At 42.4% G+C, this 17122-nt stretch overlaps 1 protein-coding gene across 1 annotated transcript; it reads right to left on the reverse strand.

Moving 5' to 3' along the window:
* Positions 1–1388: 1388 nt before the first annotated feature.
* On the reverse strand, positions 1389–16751 carry LOC147970821 (uncharacterized). Its single transcript, XM_087523654.1, has 2 exons — positions 16186–16751; positions 1389–1508 (listed from the first exon to the last, which is right to left on the reverse strand). The coding sequence occupies exons 1-2, from the start codon at positions 16699–16701 to the stop codon at positions 1389–1391; spliced, it is 636 nt and encodes a 211-aa protein (XP_087379780.1). The 5' UTR covers positions 16702–16751.
* Positions 16752–17122: the final 371 nt, after the last annotated feature.

The following is a 17122-nucleotide window of genomic DNA, read 5'->3' on the forward strand; positions in this document are numbered from 1 at the left end:
TGCCTCTGAATGAGTTCTCCCCACGTCATCCTTCTTTTCTCTCACCCCTACTGTGGTGGCTAGCTCTACTTATATAGGCCCTGGTCCTCTCCCCGAATATTGAGCGGGAAGGGAATCAACAACGACCAATTTGAAAGGGGACAGCTAGTACAACTTATCCTGACAAAAGTACTCTTTGCCTCCAAAAGGTTCTGGTGGTGACGCCGTCTTGGGCTCCATGGTAACCTCCGTCTTGCCGTCCTGCTGGTCTTGGTCTCGTTGCACCAATCTGGAAACCACTGCTTGATGCCTCGGTACTCCGCGCCTGCGCTTGCCCCCTTGGCACCAAAAAAGGAAGCAAGGACGTTGTGCGCGCTGGCACCCGCCTGGTCTCGATCGTCATGGCTCACGTCACGAGGACCTCGCGAGGTTTGCCTTGCCTTGATCTCTCCGCCCCTCGCGAGCCTGCCTGGCGAGGCCGCTCCTGAGGAGGTCTTGTGTCGTCCACCTCGCGAGGGTCTTGAATACCTCATCGATGTAGATGGGCCGTACAGACCTGCTAGCTCAGCCACGTCATGGGCCACAGGCAGGCAAGTCTGGGGTCCCCCGTTCCCAGAACGCCAACAAGAACTATGTAGAGATGACCGAGACTCATCTTCAGTCATTAACCAATAGCTGAACCTGGATGCTCATATTGGTTCCTACATATTCTATGAAGATCTTTATCGGTCAAACCGCATAACAACATACGTTGTTCCCTTTGTCATCGGTATGTTACTTGCCCGAGATTCGATCATCGGTATCTCAATACCAATTCAATCTCGTTACTGGAAAGTCTCTTTACTCGTTCCGTAATACATCATCATGCAACTAACTCATTAGTTGCATTGCTTGCAAGGCTTATAGTGATGTGCATTACCGAGAGGGCCCAGAGATACCTCTTCGACAATCGGAGTGACAAATCCTAATCTCGATCTATGCCAGCTCAACAAGTACCTTCGGAGACACCTGTACAGCACCTTTATAATCACCTAGTTACATTGTGACGTTTGGTAGCACACAAAGTGTTCCTCAGGTATTCTGGAGTTGCATAATCTCATAGTCATAGGAACATGTATAAGTCATGAAGAAAGCAATAGCAATATACTAAACGATCAAATGCTAAGCTAACGGAATGGGTCAAGTCAATCACATCATTCTCTAATGATGTGATCCCATTAAACAAATGACAACTCATTTCTATGATTAAGAAGGTTTGGGCTCGGCCTGTCAACTCCTCCAATGCGGCCACGGTACTTTGTCGCAAATTCAAGCTCCTGCGTCTAGAGCTCAAAGAGTGGAGAAAGAATATCTCAATATTGTCGGTGGCAATTGAGAACACAAATAAAACGCTCAATGAGCTGGATGATCTATAAAACATAAGAGCTCTCACCAACCCTGAATGCAACTTTTCTAAGATCAAGAAGGTTTGGGCTTGTCCTGTCAACTCCTCCAATGCGGCCACGGTACTTTGCTGCAAATTCAAGCTCCTGCGTCAAGAGCTCAAAGTGTGGAGCAAGAATATCTCAAGATTGTCAGTGGCAATTGAGAACACAAATAAAATGCTCAATGAGCTGGACGATCTAGAAAACATAAGACCTCTCACCAACCCTGAATGCAACCTCCTCAGGCTGTTGGACTATCAAAAGCAGTATTGGAAAAAACGTTGCACCATACGTTGGGTTAAATTCGGTGACGAAAATACCAAATTTTTCCAAGCAGTTGCCACTGAGCGGTATAGGAAGAATAATGTGGTTATTCTCCAAACTGATGATGGCATGATTGTTGAGGATCATACGGGTAAAGAAGCTTTGTTGTTTCATGCATACACGGAGCGGCTTGGTACGTCCAACCCTACACAAATGCGCTTTGATCTTCCTGCTCTTATTCAACCAACTGCAAACCTTGATCACCTCACTGATCCATTTACAAAGGATGAAATTGATGGGGTTGTCAAAGAAATGCCAACAGATCATGCCCCGGGCCCAGATGGTTTTAGTGCTTTATTTCTTAAAGCTTGTTGGCAAATTATCAAGGAAGACTTCTATACACTGTGCGCTCAATTCCACACTGGTGATCATAATCTCCAAAGTATTAATGACGGCCTAATTACTCTCATCCCCAAGAATGGATCACCAACCACAGTTAATGACTATCGCCCGATCACCTTACTTAATTGTTGTCTCAAGCTTATCACTAAGCTACTGGCCAATCGTCTGCAAAAGGTGATCCTACGCATCATTCATCGCAACCAATACGGTTTCATGAAAGGGCGGTCCATCCAATATTGTTTGGCATGGAGATTTCAGTATATCCATCTATGCCAGGCCTCCAAAAGACAGATTGTGCTTTTGAAGCTAGACTTTGCTAAAGCTTTCGACACCATTGAACATGAAGCAATGATCAACATTATGAAACACATGGGTTTCAATGACAAATGGTTGTCTTGGATCAGAACGATCTTCTCCTCGGGACGCTCGTCCATTCTGCTCAACGGTGTGCCGGGACGTCAGTTTCATTGTAGATGTGGCGTCAGACAGGGAGACCCCCTCTCACCTCTCATTTTTGTCCTCCCTGCGGATCTTCTGCAATCAGCTATTAATGACGCCTTTAGGAGAGGTCTGATTCATCTACCGTTCCCCTCCAATGGTAATATGGATTACCCGATCGTCCAATACGCCGATGACACGATACTTCTCATGCCTGCGTGCCCTAGACAAGTTGTGATCATCAAGAACATTCTATCTGATTATGCCCAGTCTATTGGCCTGAAGATTAACTTCCATAAGTCCACACTAATACCTATCAACTTGGACCCTCAAATGGCTGCATATATTGCCTCAATCTTCGGATGTTCTATTGGTTCCATGCCCTTCACCTACCTTGGCCTGCCCCTAGGCACCTCTCGACCAACACTTCTTGATTTTATGCCTCCGGTTAGCAATGTGGAACAAAATCTTTCTTCCACGCTCTCACTCATGTCGTACGCTGGGAAGCTCACACCGCTCAACACCACAGTCACATCTCTACTCATTATGCTATGTGTACGCTCAAGTTCCCGCCTAAACTCATTGATATACTAGGTAAAATCAGGAGAAGAGGCCTCTGGGTCAAAAAAACTGATCAAGGTGAGAAATCCAACTCACTTGCTGCCTGGGACATGGTTTGTAAACCGAAGAAGAAAGGAGGGCTTGGTGTGATAAACCTCAAGATCCAGAATGAAGCTCTTTTCTTGAAGTTCTTACACAAGTTTTATAACAAACTGAACCTTTCCTGGGTGCAACTTACATGGGACACATACTATGACCAGAAAATCCCACACGTTGTGGATCCGGTTGGCTCTTTCTGGTGGCGTGACATACTTAAGCTCACGCCGACGTCTCGCGAGATTTCTCATGTTAATATTGTGTGTGGCTCCACTGCCCTCTTTTGGAAAGATCTCTGGGCTAATCAACTGCTACTAGACTCACATCCTTGGGCTTACTCGCATGTAATCAATGAAGATATTTTTGTCCGTGATTTCCTGGGGAGCACGTCTCTTCAAATGGCCTTTCACCTGCCACTCTCCCCCAAGCGTTTGATGAGGTCCGGTACATTCAGACGATCGCATCATCATTCCAACCTATGAACTCTGCTTCAGATGTCTGGAGCTATATTTGGGGAAAAACTATTTACAGATCAACGGACTACTACCAATTCTTCTTTCGGGAGGTCCAAGATCATAAAGTTTTTGACTGGCTTTGGAGGTATAAATGTACTATGAAGTTGAAAGTCTTTGCATGGCTTCTCCTCCATGACAGGCAGAACACCCGGAATATGCTGAAAAGACGCCACTACAACATCGGTGACGACCACAACTGTCTGCTGTGTGGGCGCAACATTGAGGAAACAGTAGAGCACATGATTTTCACATGCACATTTAGTAAGCAATGCTGGGGAGCCCTGGATATCAATTGGGAAACTTTCTGCGATAGGGTGTAAACTATTGAAGACCAAAAAACAAACCACCATACTCCCATGCTGTTTGAAAATTTTGTTGTGGCGGCGTGGAGCATTTGGAAGGAACTAAACAACAAACATTTCAGATCAATTGATCCTTCCTTCCGATCGTGGCTAGATAGATTCAAGAAAGACTTTTAACTTGTGCAGCATAGGGTCAAAGAGGCAAATAGGCCTCTCGTTCTGGATTTTGTAAACTCTTTACACTAGACACCTCTTTCTATTTTCTTCTGGGTGGGACCCAAAGTGGTCTAACCTACGCCCTCCCCTCATGATGTAAATACTCACCTTATACAGATCCTCTACTTTCATATATCTACACAGTAGGAGCCTTTCCTACTGTTTCTGGTAAAAAAAACTCATTTCTATGGTTAGGAAACTTAACCATCTTTGATTCAACGAGCTAGTGAAGTAGAGGCATACTAGTGACACTTTGTTTGTCTATGTATTCACACATGTACTAAGTTTCCGGTTAATACAACTCTAGCATGAATAATAAACATTTATCATGATATAAGGAAATATAAATAACAACTTTATTATTGCCTCTAGGGCATATTTCCTTCAGTCTCCCACTTGCACTATAGTCAATAATCTAGATTACATAGTAATGATTCTAACACCCATGGAGTCTTGGTGCTAATCATGTTTTGCTCATGAGAGAGGCTTAGTCAACGGGTCTGCAACATTCAGATCCGTATGTATCTTGCAAATCTCTATGTCTCTCTCCTTGAAGCATCTCTTGATGTGCTTGGTTCTCTTGTGAAATATGGATTCCTTTGCCAAGGCAATTTCACCGGCATTTTCGCAGAAGATTTTCATTGGACCCGATGCACTAGGTATGACACCTAGATCGGATATGAACTCCTTCATCCAGACTCCTTGATTTGTTGCTTCCGAAGCAGCTATGTACTCCGCTTCGCATGTAGATCCCGCCACATCACTTTGCTTAGAACTGCACAAACTGACAGCTCCACCGTTCAATATAAACACGTATCCAGTTTGTGACTTAGAGTCATCCGGATCAGCATCAAAGCTTGCATCGACGTAACCATTTACGATGAGCACTTTGTCACCTCCATAAACTAGAAACATATCCTTAGTCCTTTTCAGGTATTTCAGGATGTTCTTGACCACTATCCAGTGATCCACTCCTGGATTACTTTGGTACCTCCCTGCTAAACTAATTGCAAGGCACACATCAGGTCTGGTACACAACATTGCATACATGATAGAGAATATGGCTGAAGCATAGGGAACTGAAGGAAATATGCCCTAGAGGCAATAATAAAGTTATTATTTATTTCCTTATTTCATGATAAATGTTTATTATTCATGCTAGAATTGTATTAATCGGAAACATAATACATGTGTGAATACATAGACAAACAGAATGTCACTAGTATGCCTCTACTAGACTAGCTTGTTAATCAAAGATGGTTATGTTTCCTAACCATAGATAAAGAGTTGTTATTTGATTAATGGGATCACATCATTAGGAGAATGATGTGATTGACATGACCCATTCCATTAGCTTAGCACCCGATCGTTTAGTATGTTGCTATTGCTTTCTTCATGACTTATACATGTTCCTATGACTATGAGATTATGCAACTCCCGTTTGCCGGAGGAACACTTTGTGTGCTACCAAACATCACAACATAACTGGGTGATTATAAAGGAGCTCTACAGGTGTCTCCAAAGGTAAATGTTGGGTTGGCGTATTTCGAGATTAGGATTTGTCACTCCGATTGTCGGAGAGGTATCTCTGGGCCCTCTCGGTAATGCACATCACATAATCCTTGCAAGCATTGCAACTAATGAGTTAGTTGTGAGATGATGTATTACGGAATGAGTAAAGAGACTTGCCGGTAACGAGATTGAACTAGGTATTAAGATACCGACGATAATATCTCGGGCAAGTAACATACCGATGACAAAGGGAACAACGTATGTTGTTATGCGGTCTGACCGATAAAGATCTTCGTAGAATATGTAGGAGCCAATATGAGCATCCAGGTTCCACTATTGGTTATTGACTGGAGACGTGTCTCGGTCATGTCTACATTGTTCTCGAACCCGTAGGGTCCGCACGCTTAAGGTTTCGATGACAGTTATATTATGAATTTATGAGTTTTGATGTACCGAAGGAGTTCGGAGTCCCGGATGAGATCGGGGACATGTCGAGGAGTCTCTAAATGGTCGAGACATAAAGATCAATATATTGGACGACTATATTCGGACATCAGAAACGTTCCGAGTGATTCGGGTATTTTTCGGAGTATCGGAGAGTTACGGGAATACGTATTGGGCCTTATTGGGCCATACGGGAAAGAAGAAAAAGGGCCTCATGGGTGGCCACACCCCTCCCCTTGGTCTGGTCCGAATTGGACTAGGGAAGGGGGGCGCCCCCTTCCTTCCTTCTCCTTTTCCCTTCCTCTTTTCCTATTCCATATGGGAGGTGGAATCCTACTAGGACTAGGGAGTCCTAGTAGGACTCCACACTTGGTGCGCCCCCTCCTAGGGCCGGCCTCCTCCTCCCTTCCTCCTTTATATACGGGGGCAGGGGGCACCTCTAGACACACAAGTTGATCCACGTGATCATATTCTTAGCCATGTGCGGTGCCCCCTTCCACCATAATCCTCGATAATATTGTAGCGGTGCTTAGGCAAAGCCCTGCGACGGTAGTACATCAAGATCGTCACCACGCCGTCGTGCTGACGGAACTCTTCCCCGACACTTTGCTGGATCGGAGTCCGGGGAACGTCATCGAGCTGAACGTGTGATAGAACTCGGAGGTGCCATAGTTTCGGTGCTTGATCGGTCGGGCCGTGAAGACGTACGACTACATCAACCGTGTTGTGCTAACGCTTCCGCTGTCGGTCTACGAGGGTATGTAGATCACACTCTCCCCTCTCGTTGCTATGCATCACCATGATCTTGCGTGTGCGTAGGAAATTTTTTGAAATTACTACGTTCCCCAACAATGGTATCAGAGCCTAGGTTTTATGTGTTGATGTTATATGCACGAGTAGAACACAAGTGAGTTGCGGGCGATATAAGTCATACTGCTTACCAGCTTGTCATACTTTGGTTCGGCGGTATTGTTCGACGAAGCGGCCCGGACCGACATTACGCGTACGCTTACGCGAGACCGGTTCTCCCGACGTGCTTTGCACAAAGGTGGCTAGCGGGTGACAGTTTCTCCAACTTTAGTTGAACCAAGTGTGGCTACGCCCGGTCCTTGCGAAGGTTAAAACAGCACCAACTTGACAAACTATCATTGTGGTTTTGATGCGTAGGTAAGATTGGTTCTTGCTTAAGCCCGTAGCAGCCACGTAAAACTTGCAACAACAAAGTAGAGGACGTCTAACTTGCTTTTGCAGGGCATGTTGTGATGTGATATGGTCAAGACATGATGCTAAATTTTATTGTATGAGATGATCATGTTTTGTAACCGAGTTATCAGCAACTGGCAGGAGCCATATGGTTGTCGCCTTATTGTATGCAATGCAATCACGTTGTAATGCTTTACTTTATCACTAAGCGGTAGCGATAGTCGTGGAAGCATAAAATTGGCGAGACGACAACGATGCTACGATGGAGATCAAGGTGTCGTGTCGGTGACGATGGTGATCACGACGGTGCTTCGAAGATGGAGATCACAAGCACAAGATTATGATGGCCATATCATATCACTTATATTGATTGCATGTGATGTTTATCTTTTATGCATCTTATCTTTCTTTGATTGACGGTAGCATTATAAGATGATCTCTCACTAATTATCAAGAAGTGTTCTCCCTGAGTATGCACCGTTGCGAAGTTCTTCGTGTTGAGACACCACGTGATGATCGGGTGTGATAGGCTCTACGTTCAAATACAACGGGTGCAAAACAGTTGCACACGCAGAATACTCAGGTTATACTTGACGAGCCAAGCATATATAGATATGGCCTCGGAACACGGAGACCGGAAGGTCGAGCGTGAATCATATAGTAGATATGATCAACATAGCGATGTTGACTAATGAAACTACTCCATCTCACGTGATGATCGTACATGGTTTAGTTGATTTGGATCACGTGATCACTTAGAAGATTAGAGGGATATCTTTCTAAGTGGGAGTTCTTAAGTAATATGATTAATTGAACTTAAATTTATCATGAACTTAGTCCTGGTAGTATTTTGCAAATTATGTTGTAGATCAATAGCTCGCGTTGTTGCTTCCCTGTGTTTATTTTGATATGTTCCTAGAGAAAATTGTGTTGAAAGATGTTAGTAGCAATGATGCAGATTGGATCCGTGATCTGAGGTTTATCCTCATTGCTGCACAGAAGAATTATGTCCTAGATGCACCGCTAGGTGACAGACCTATTGCAGGAGCAGATGCAGACGTTATGATCGTTTGGCTAGCTCAATATGATGACTACTTGATAATTTAGTGCACCATGCTTAATGGCTTGGAATCGGGACTTCAAAGATGTTTTGAACGTCATGGACCATATGAGATGTTCTAGGAGTTGAAGTTAATATTTCAAGCAAGTACCTGAGTTGAGAGATATGAAGTTCCCAACAAGTTCTATAGCTAAAAGATGGAGGAGAATCGCTCAACTAGTGAGCATGTGCTCAGATTGTCTGGGTACTACAATCGCTTGAATCAAGTGGGAGTTAATCTTCTAGATAAGATAGTGATTGACAGAATTCTCTAGTCACCATCACCAAGTTAGTAGAACTTCGTGATGAACTATAGTATGCAAGGGATGATGAAAACGACTCCCGAGCTTTTCATGATGATGAAATCGATGAAGGTAGAAATCAAGAAAGAGCATCAAGTGTTGATGGTTGACAAGATCACTAGTTTCAAGAAAATGGCAAAAGAAAAAAAGGGGAACTTCAAGAAGAACAGCAAGCAAGTTGCTGCTCAAGTGAAGAAGCCCAAGTCTGGTCCTAAGCCTGAGACTAAGTGCTTCTACTGCAAAGGGACTGATCACTGAAAGTGGAACTGCCCCAAGTATTTGGCGAATAAGAAGGATGGCAAAGTGAACATAAGTATATTTGATATACATGTTATTGATGTGTACTTTACTAGTGTTTATAGCAACCCCTCAGTATTTGATACTAGTTCAGTTACTATGATTAGTAACTTGAATCGGGAGTTGTAGAATGAACAAAGACTAGTTAAGGGTGAGGTGACGATGTGTGTTGGAAGTAGTTCCAAGATTGATATGATCATCATCACACACTCCCTATACTTTTGGGATTAGTGTTGAACCTGAATAAGTGTTATTTGGTGTTTGCGTTGAGCATGAATATGATTTGATCATGTTTATTGTAATACGGTTATTCATTTAAGTAAGAGAATAAATTGTTGTTCTGTTTACATGAATAAAACCTTATATGGTTACACACCCAATGAAAATAGTTCATAGGATCTCGATCGTAGTGATACACATAATCATAACATTGAAACCAAAAGATGCAAAGTTAATAATGATAGTGGAACTTATTTGTGGCACTGACGTTTAGGTCATATTGGTGTAAAGCGCATGAAGAAACTCCATGCTGATGGGTTTTTGGAATCACTTGATTATGAATCAGTTGATGCTTGCGAACCATGCCTCATGGACAAGATGACTAAAATGCCGTTCTCCGGAACTATGGAGCGAGCAACTGACTTATTGGAAATAATACATACTGATGTATGAGATCCGATTAGTGTTAAGGCTTGCGGCGGGTATCGTTATTTTCTGACCTTCACAGATGATTTGAGAAGATATGGGTATATCTACTTAATGAAACACAAGTCTGAAATATTTGAAAAGTTCAAAGAATTTCAGAGTGAAGTGGAGAATCATCGTAACACGAAAATAGAAGTTTCTACGATATGATCGCAGAGGTAAAATATTTGAGTTACGAGTTTGGCCTTCAGTTAAAACAATGTGAAATAGTTTCATTACTCACGCCACCTGGAACACCACAGCATAATGGTGTGTCCGAACATCATAACCGTACTTTATTAGATATGGTGCGATCTATGATGTCTCTTATCGATCTACCACTATTGTTTTGGGGTTGTGCATTAAAGACAGCTGCATTCACGTTTAAAAGGGCACCATCTAAGTCCGTTGAGACGACACAATCTGAACTGTGGTTTGGCAAGAAACCAAAGTTGTCATTTCTTAAAGTTTGGGATTGTGATGCTTATATGAAAAAGTTTCATCCTGATAAGCTCAAACCCAAATCGGAGAAATATGTCTTCATAGGATACCCAAAGGAGACTGTTGGGTACACCTTCTATCACAAATCCGAAGGCAAGACTTTTGTTACTAAATTCGGAGTTTTTCTAGAGAAGGAGTTTCTCTCGAAAGAAGTGAGTGGGAGGAAAGTAGAACTTGATGAGGTAACTGTACCTGCTCCCTTATTGGGAAGTAGTTCATCAAAGAAATCTGTTCCTGTGACTACTAGACCGATTAGTGAGGAAGCTAATGATGATGATCATGTAACTTCAGATCAAGTTACTACCGAACCTCGTAGGTAAAACTAGAGTGAGATCCGCACCAGTGTGGTACGGTAATCCTTTTCTGGAGGTCATGTTACTTGACCATGACGAACTTGCGAACTATGAGGAAGATGATGAGCCCAGATTCCGCGAAACGGTTTGAGGCCATAAAATCTGAGATATGATCCATGTATGAGAACAAAGTATGGACTTTTATGGATTTTCCCGATGATCGGCAAGCCATAGAAAATAAATGGATCTTCAAGAGGAAGACGGATGCTGATAGTAGTGTTACTATCTACAAAGCTAGAATTGTCGCAAAAGGTTTTCGACAAGTTCAAGGTGTTGACTACGATGAGATTTTCTCACTCGTATATATGCTTAAGTCTGTCCGAATCATGTTAGCAATTGCCGCATTTTACGAAACCTGGCAAATGGATAAACAAAACTGCATTCCTTAATGGATTTCTTAAAGAAGAGTTGTATATGATGCAACCAGAAGGTTTTGTCAATCCTAAAGGTGTTAACAAAATATGCAAGCTCCAACGATCCATCTATGGACTGGTGCAAGCATCTCGGAGTTGGAATATACGCTTTGATAAGTTGATCAAAGCATATAGTTTTATACAGACTTACGGTGAAGCATGTATTTACAAGAAAGTGAGTGGGAGCACTACAACATTTCTGATAAGTATATGTGAATGACATATTGTTGATCGGAAATAATATAGAATTATTCTGCAAAGCATAAAGGAGTGTTTTGAAAGAATTTTTTCAAAGAAAGACCTCGGTAAAGCTGCTTACATATTGAGCATCAAGATCTATAGAGATAGATCAAGACGCTTGATAAGTTTTTTCAATGAGTACATACCTTGACAATATTTTGAAGTAGTTCAAAAATTGGAACGATCAAAGAAAGAGTTCTTGGCTATGTTACAAGGTGTGAAATTGAGTAAGACTCAAAGCCCGACCACGGAAGACGATAGAACGAGAATGAAAGTCATTCCCTATGCCTTAGCCATAGGTTCAATAAAGTACGCCATGCTGTGTACCAGATCTATTGTATACCCTACACTGTGTTAAGCAAGGGAGTACAATAGTGATCTAAGAGTAGATCACTGGACAGCGGCCAAAATTATCCTTAGTGGAATAAGGAAATATTTCTCAATTATGGAGGTGACAAAAAGGTTCGTCGTAAAAAGTTACGTTGATGCAAGTTTTGACACAGATCTGGATGACTCTAAGTCTCGATCTAGATACATATTGAAAGTGGGAGCAATTAGCTAGAGTAGCTCCATGCAGAGCATTGTAGACATAGAATTGGCTAAATACTTACGGATCTGTATGTGACAGACCCGTTGACTAAAATTATCTCACAAGCAAAACATGATCACACCTTAGTACTCTTTGGGTGTTAATCACATAGCGATGTGAACTCGATTATTGACTCTAGTAAACCCTTTGAGTGTTGGTCACATAATGATGTGAACTATTGGTGTTAAATCACATAGCAATGTGAACTAGATTATTGACTCTAGTGCAAGTGGGAGACTGAAGGAAATATGCCCTAGAGGCAATAATAAAGTTATTATTTATTTCCTTATTTCATGATAAATGTTTATTATTCATGCTAGAATTGTATTAACCGGATACATAGACAAACAGAATGTCACTAGTATGCCTCTACTAGACTAGCTCGTTAATGAAAGATGGTTATGTTTCCTAACCATAGACAAAGAGTTGTTATTTGATTAACGGGATCACATCATTAGGAGAATGATGTGATTGACATGACCCATTCCATTAGCTTAGCACCCGATCGTTTAGTATGTTGCTATTGCTTTCTTCATGACTTATACATGTTCCTATGACTATTAGATTATGCAACTCCCATTTGCCGGAGGAACACTTTGTGTGCTACCAAACGTCACAACGTAACTGGGTGATTATAAAGGAGCTCTACAGGTGTCTCCAAAGGTAAATGTTGGGTTGGCGTATTTCGAGATTAGGATTTGTCACTCCGATTGTCGGAGAGGTATCTCTGGGCCCTCTCGGTAATGCACATCACATAAGCCTTGCAAGCATTGCAACTAATGAGTTAGTTGTGAGATGATGTATTACGGAACGAGTAAAGAGACTTGCCAGTAACGAGATTGAACTAGGTATTAAGATACCGATGATCGAATCTCGGGCAAGTAACATACCGATGACAAAGGGAACAACGTATGTTGTTATGCGGTCTGACCGATAAAGATCTTCGTAGAATATGTAGGAGCCAATATGAGCATCCAGGTTCCTCTATTGGTTATTGACTGGAGACGTGTCTCGGTCATGTCTACATTGTTCTCGAACCCGTAGGGTCCGCACGCTTAAGGTTTCGATGACAGTTATATTATGAGTTTATGAGTTTTGATGTACCGAAGGAGTTCGGAGTCCCGGATGAGATCGGGGACATGACGAGGAGTCTCGAAATGGTCGAGACATAAAGATCGATATATTGGACGACTATATTCGGACATCGGAAAGGTTCCGAGTGATTCGAGTATTTTTCGGAGTACCGGAGAGTTACGGGAATACGTATTGGGCCTTATTGGGCCATACGGGAAAGAAGAAAAAGGGCCTCAAGGGTGGCCGCACCCCTCCCCTTGGTCTGGTCCGAATTGGACTAGGGAAGGGGGGCGCCCCCTTCCTTCCTTCTCCTTTTCCCTTCCTCTTTTCCTATTCCATATGGGAGGTGGAATCCTACTAGGACTAGGGAGTCCTAGTAGGACTCCACACTTGGTGCGCCCCCTCCTAGGGCCGGCCTCCTCCTCCCTTGCTCCTTTATATACGGGGGAAGGGGGCACCTCTAGACACACAAGTTGATCCACGTGATCATATTCTTAGCCGTGTGCGGTGCCCCCTTCCACCATAATCCTCGATAATATTGTAGCGGTGCTTAGGCGAAGCCCTGCGACGGTAGTACATCAAGATCGTCACCACGCTGTCGTGCTGACGGAACTTTTCCCCGACACTTTGATGGATCGGAGTCCGGGGATCGTCATCGAGCTGAACGTGTGCTAGAACTCGGAGGTGCCATAGTTTCGGTGCATGATCAGTCTGGCCGTGAAGACGTACGACTACATCAACCGCGTTGTGCTAACGGTTCCGCTGTCGGTCTACGAGGGTACGTAGATCACACTCTCCCCTCTCGTTGCTATGCATCACCATGATCTTGCGTGTGCGTAGGAAATTTTTTGAAATTACTACGTTCCCCAACAGGAACACCTTTCATTTTCTCTCTATCTTCTAATGTGGTCGGGCATTGAGTCTGACTCAACTTGACACCTTATAACACAGGCAAAAACCTTTTCTTTGCTTGATCCATTTTGAACTTCTTCAAAAATTTATCAAGGTATGTGCTTTGTGAAAGTCCAATTAAGCGTCTTGATCTATCTCTATAGATCTTGATGCCCAATATATAAGCAGCTTCACCGAGGTCTTTCATTGAAAAACTCTTATTCAAATATCCTTTTATGCTATCAAGAATTTCTATGTCATTTCCAATCAACAATATGTCATCCACATATAATATTAGAAATGCTACAGTGCTCCCACTCACTTTCTTGTAAATATAGGCTTCTCCAAAAATCTGTATAAAACCATATGCTTTGATCACACTATCAAAACGTTCCAACTACAAGATGCTTGCACCAGTCCGTAGATGGATCGCTGGAGATTACACACTTTGTTAGAATCCTTTGGATCAATAAAACCTTTAGGTTGCATCATATACAACTCCTCTTCCAGAAATCCATTCAGGAATGCAGTCTTTACATCCATTTGCCAAATTTCATAATCATAAAATGCGTCAATTGCTAACATGATTCGGATGGACTTAAGCATCGCTACAGGTGAGAAAGTCTCATCGTAGTCAACTCCTTGAACTTGTCGAAAACCTTTCGCAACAAGTGGAGCTTTGTAGACAGTAACATTACCGTCAGCGTCAGTCTTCTTCTTGAAGATCCATTTATTCTCGATGGCTTGCCGATCATCGGACAAGTTAACCAAAGTCCACACTTTGTTCTCATACATGGATCCCATCTCAGATTTCATGCCCTCAAGACATTTTGCGGAATCTGGGCTCATCATCGCTTCCTCGTAGTTCGTAGGTTCGTCATGGTCAAGTAACATGACCTCCAGAATAGGATTACCGTACTACTCTGGTGCGGATCTTACTCTGGTTGACCTACGAGGTTCGGTAGTAACTTGATCTGAAGTTACATGATCATCATCATTAGCTTCCTCACTAATTGGTGTAGGAGTCACAGGAACATATTTCTGTGATGAACTACTTTCCAATAAGGGAGTAGGTACAGTTACCTCATCAAGTTCTATTTTCCTCCCACTCACTTCTTTTGAGATAAACTCCTTCTCTAGAAAGGATCCATTCTTAGCAACGAATGTCTTGCATTCGGATCTGTGATAGAAGGTGTACCCAACAGTCTCCTTTGGGTATCCTATGAAGACACATTTCTCCGATTTGGGTTTGAGCTTATCAGATTGAAGCTTTTTCACATAAGCATTGCAGCCCTAAACTTTAAGAATTGAGAACTTTGGTTTCTTGCCAAACCACAGTTCATAAGGCGTCATCTCAACAGATTTAGATGGTGCCCTATTTAACATGAATGCAGCCATCTCTAAAGCATAACCCAAAATGATAGCAGTAAATCAGTAAGAGACATCATAGATCGCACCATATCTAGTAAAGTACGATTACGATGTTCGGACACACCATTACGCTGTGGTGTTCCGGGTGGCGTGAGCTGCAAAACTATTCCGCATTGTTTCAAATGAAGACCAAACTCGTAACTCAAATATTCTCTTCCACGATTAGATCGTAGAAACTTTATTTTCTTGTTATGATGATTTTCCACTTCACTCTGAAATTCTTTGATCTTTTCAAATGTTTCAGACTTGTGTTTCATCAAGTAGATATACCCATATCTTCTTAAATCATCTGTGAAGGTGAGAAAATAATGATACCCACCGCGTGCCTCTATATTCATCGGACCACATACATCAGTATGTATGATTTCGAACAAATCTATTGCTTGCTCCATTGTTCCAGAGAATGGTGCTTTAGTAATCTTGCCCATGAGGCATGGTTTGCATGTACCAAGTGATTCATAATCAAGTGATTCCAAAAGTCCATCAGAATGGAGTTTGTTCATGTGCTTTACACCAATATGACCTAAACGGCAGTGCCACAAATAAGTTGCACTATCATTATCAACTTTGCATCTTTTGGCTTCAATATTATGGATATGTGTATCACTACTATCGAGATTCATCAAAAATAGACCACTCTTCAAGGGTGCATGACCATAAAAGATATTATTCATATAAATAGAACAACCATTATTCTTAGATTTAAATGAATAACTGTCTCACATCAAACAAGATCCAGATACAATGTTCATGCTCAACGGTGGCACGAAATAACAATTATTCAGGTCTAAAACTAATCCCAAAGGTAGATGTAGAGGTAGCATGCCGACCGCGATCACATCGACTTTGGAACCATTTCCCACGCGCATCATCACCTCGTCCTTAGAAATCTTCGCTTAATCCGTAGTCCCTGTTTCGATTTGCAGATATTAGCAACAGAACCAGTATCAAATACCCAGGTGCTACTGCGAGCATTTGTAAGGTACACATCAATAACATGTATATCACATATACCTTTGTTCACCTTGCCATCCTTTTTATCCGCCAAATACTTTGGGAAGTTCTGCGTCCAGTGACCAGTCCTTTTGCAGTAGAGGCACTCAGTCTCAGGCTTAGGTCCAGACTTGGGCTTCTTCACTTGAGCAGCAACTTTCAAGCCATTCTTCTTGAAGTTCCCCTTCTTCCCTTTACCCTTTTTCTTGAAACGGGTGGTCTTGTTGACCATCAACACTTGATGTTCCTTCTTGATTTCTATCTCCGTAGCCTTTAGCATCGCGAAGAGCTCGGGAATAGTCTTATCCATCCCTTGCATATTATAGTTCATCATGAAACTCTTGTAGCTTGGTGGCAGTGGTTGAAGAATTCCGTCAATGACACTATCATCCGGAAGATTAACTCCCAGTTGAATCAAGTGATTACTATACCTAGACATTTTGAGTATATGTTCACTGACAGAACTATTCTCCTCCATATTGCAGCTGTAGAACTTGTTAGAGACTTCATATCTCTCAATCGGGGCATTTGCTTGAAATATTAACTTTAACTCCTGGAACATCGCATATGCTCCATGACGTTCAAAACGTCGTTGAAGTCCCGATTCTAAGCCGTAAAGCATGGCACACTAAACTATCGAGTAGTCATCAGCTTTGCTCTGCCAGACGTTCATAACATCTGGCGTTGCTCCTGCTTCGGGTTTGGCACCTAGCAGTGCTTCCAGGATGTAATTCTTCTATGCAGCAATGAGGATAATCCTCAAGTTACGGACCCAGTCCGTGTAATTGCTACCATCATCTTTCAACTTTGCTTTCTCAAGGAATGCATTCAAATTCAATGGAACAATAGCACGGGCCATCTATCTACAACAACATAGACATGCAATATACTATCAGGTA

The sequence above is a fragment of the Triticum urartu genome, chromosome 5A, assembly GCF_056163025.1.
Source record: "Triticum urartu cultivar PI428250 chromosome 5A, HENAU_Tu73, whole genome shotgun sequence".
NCBI lineage: Eukaryota > Viridiplantae > Streptophyta > Magnoliopsida > Poales > Poaceae > Triticum > Triticum urartu.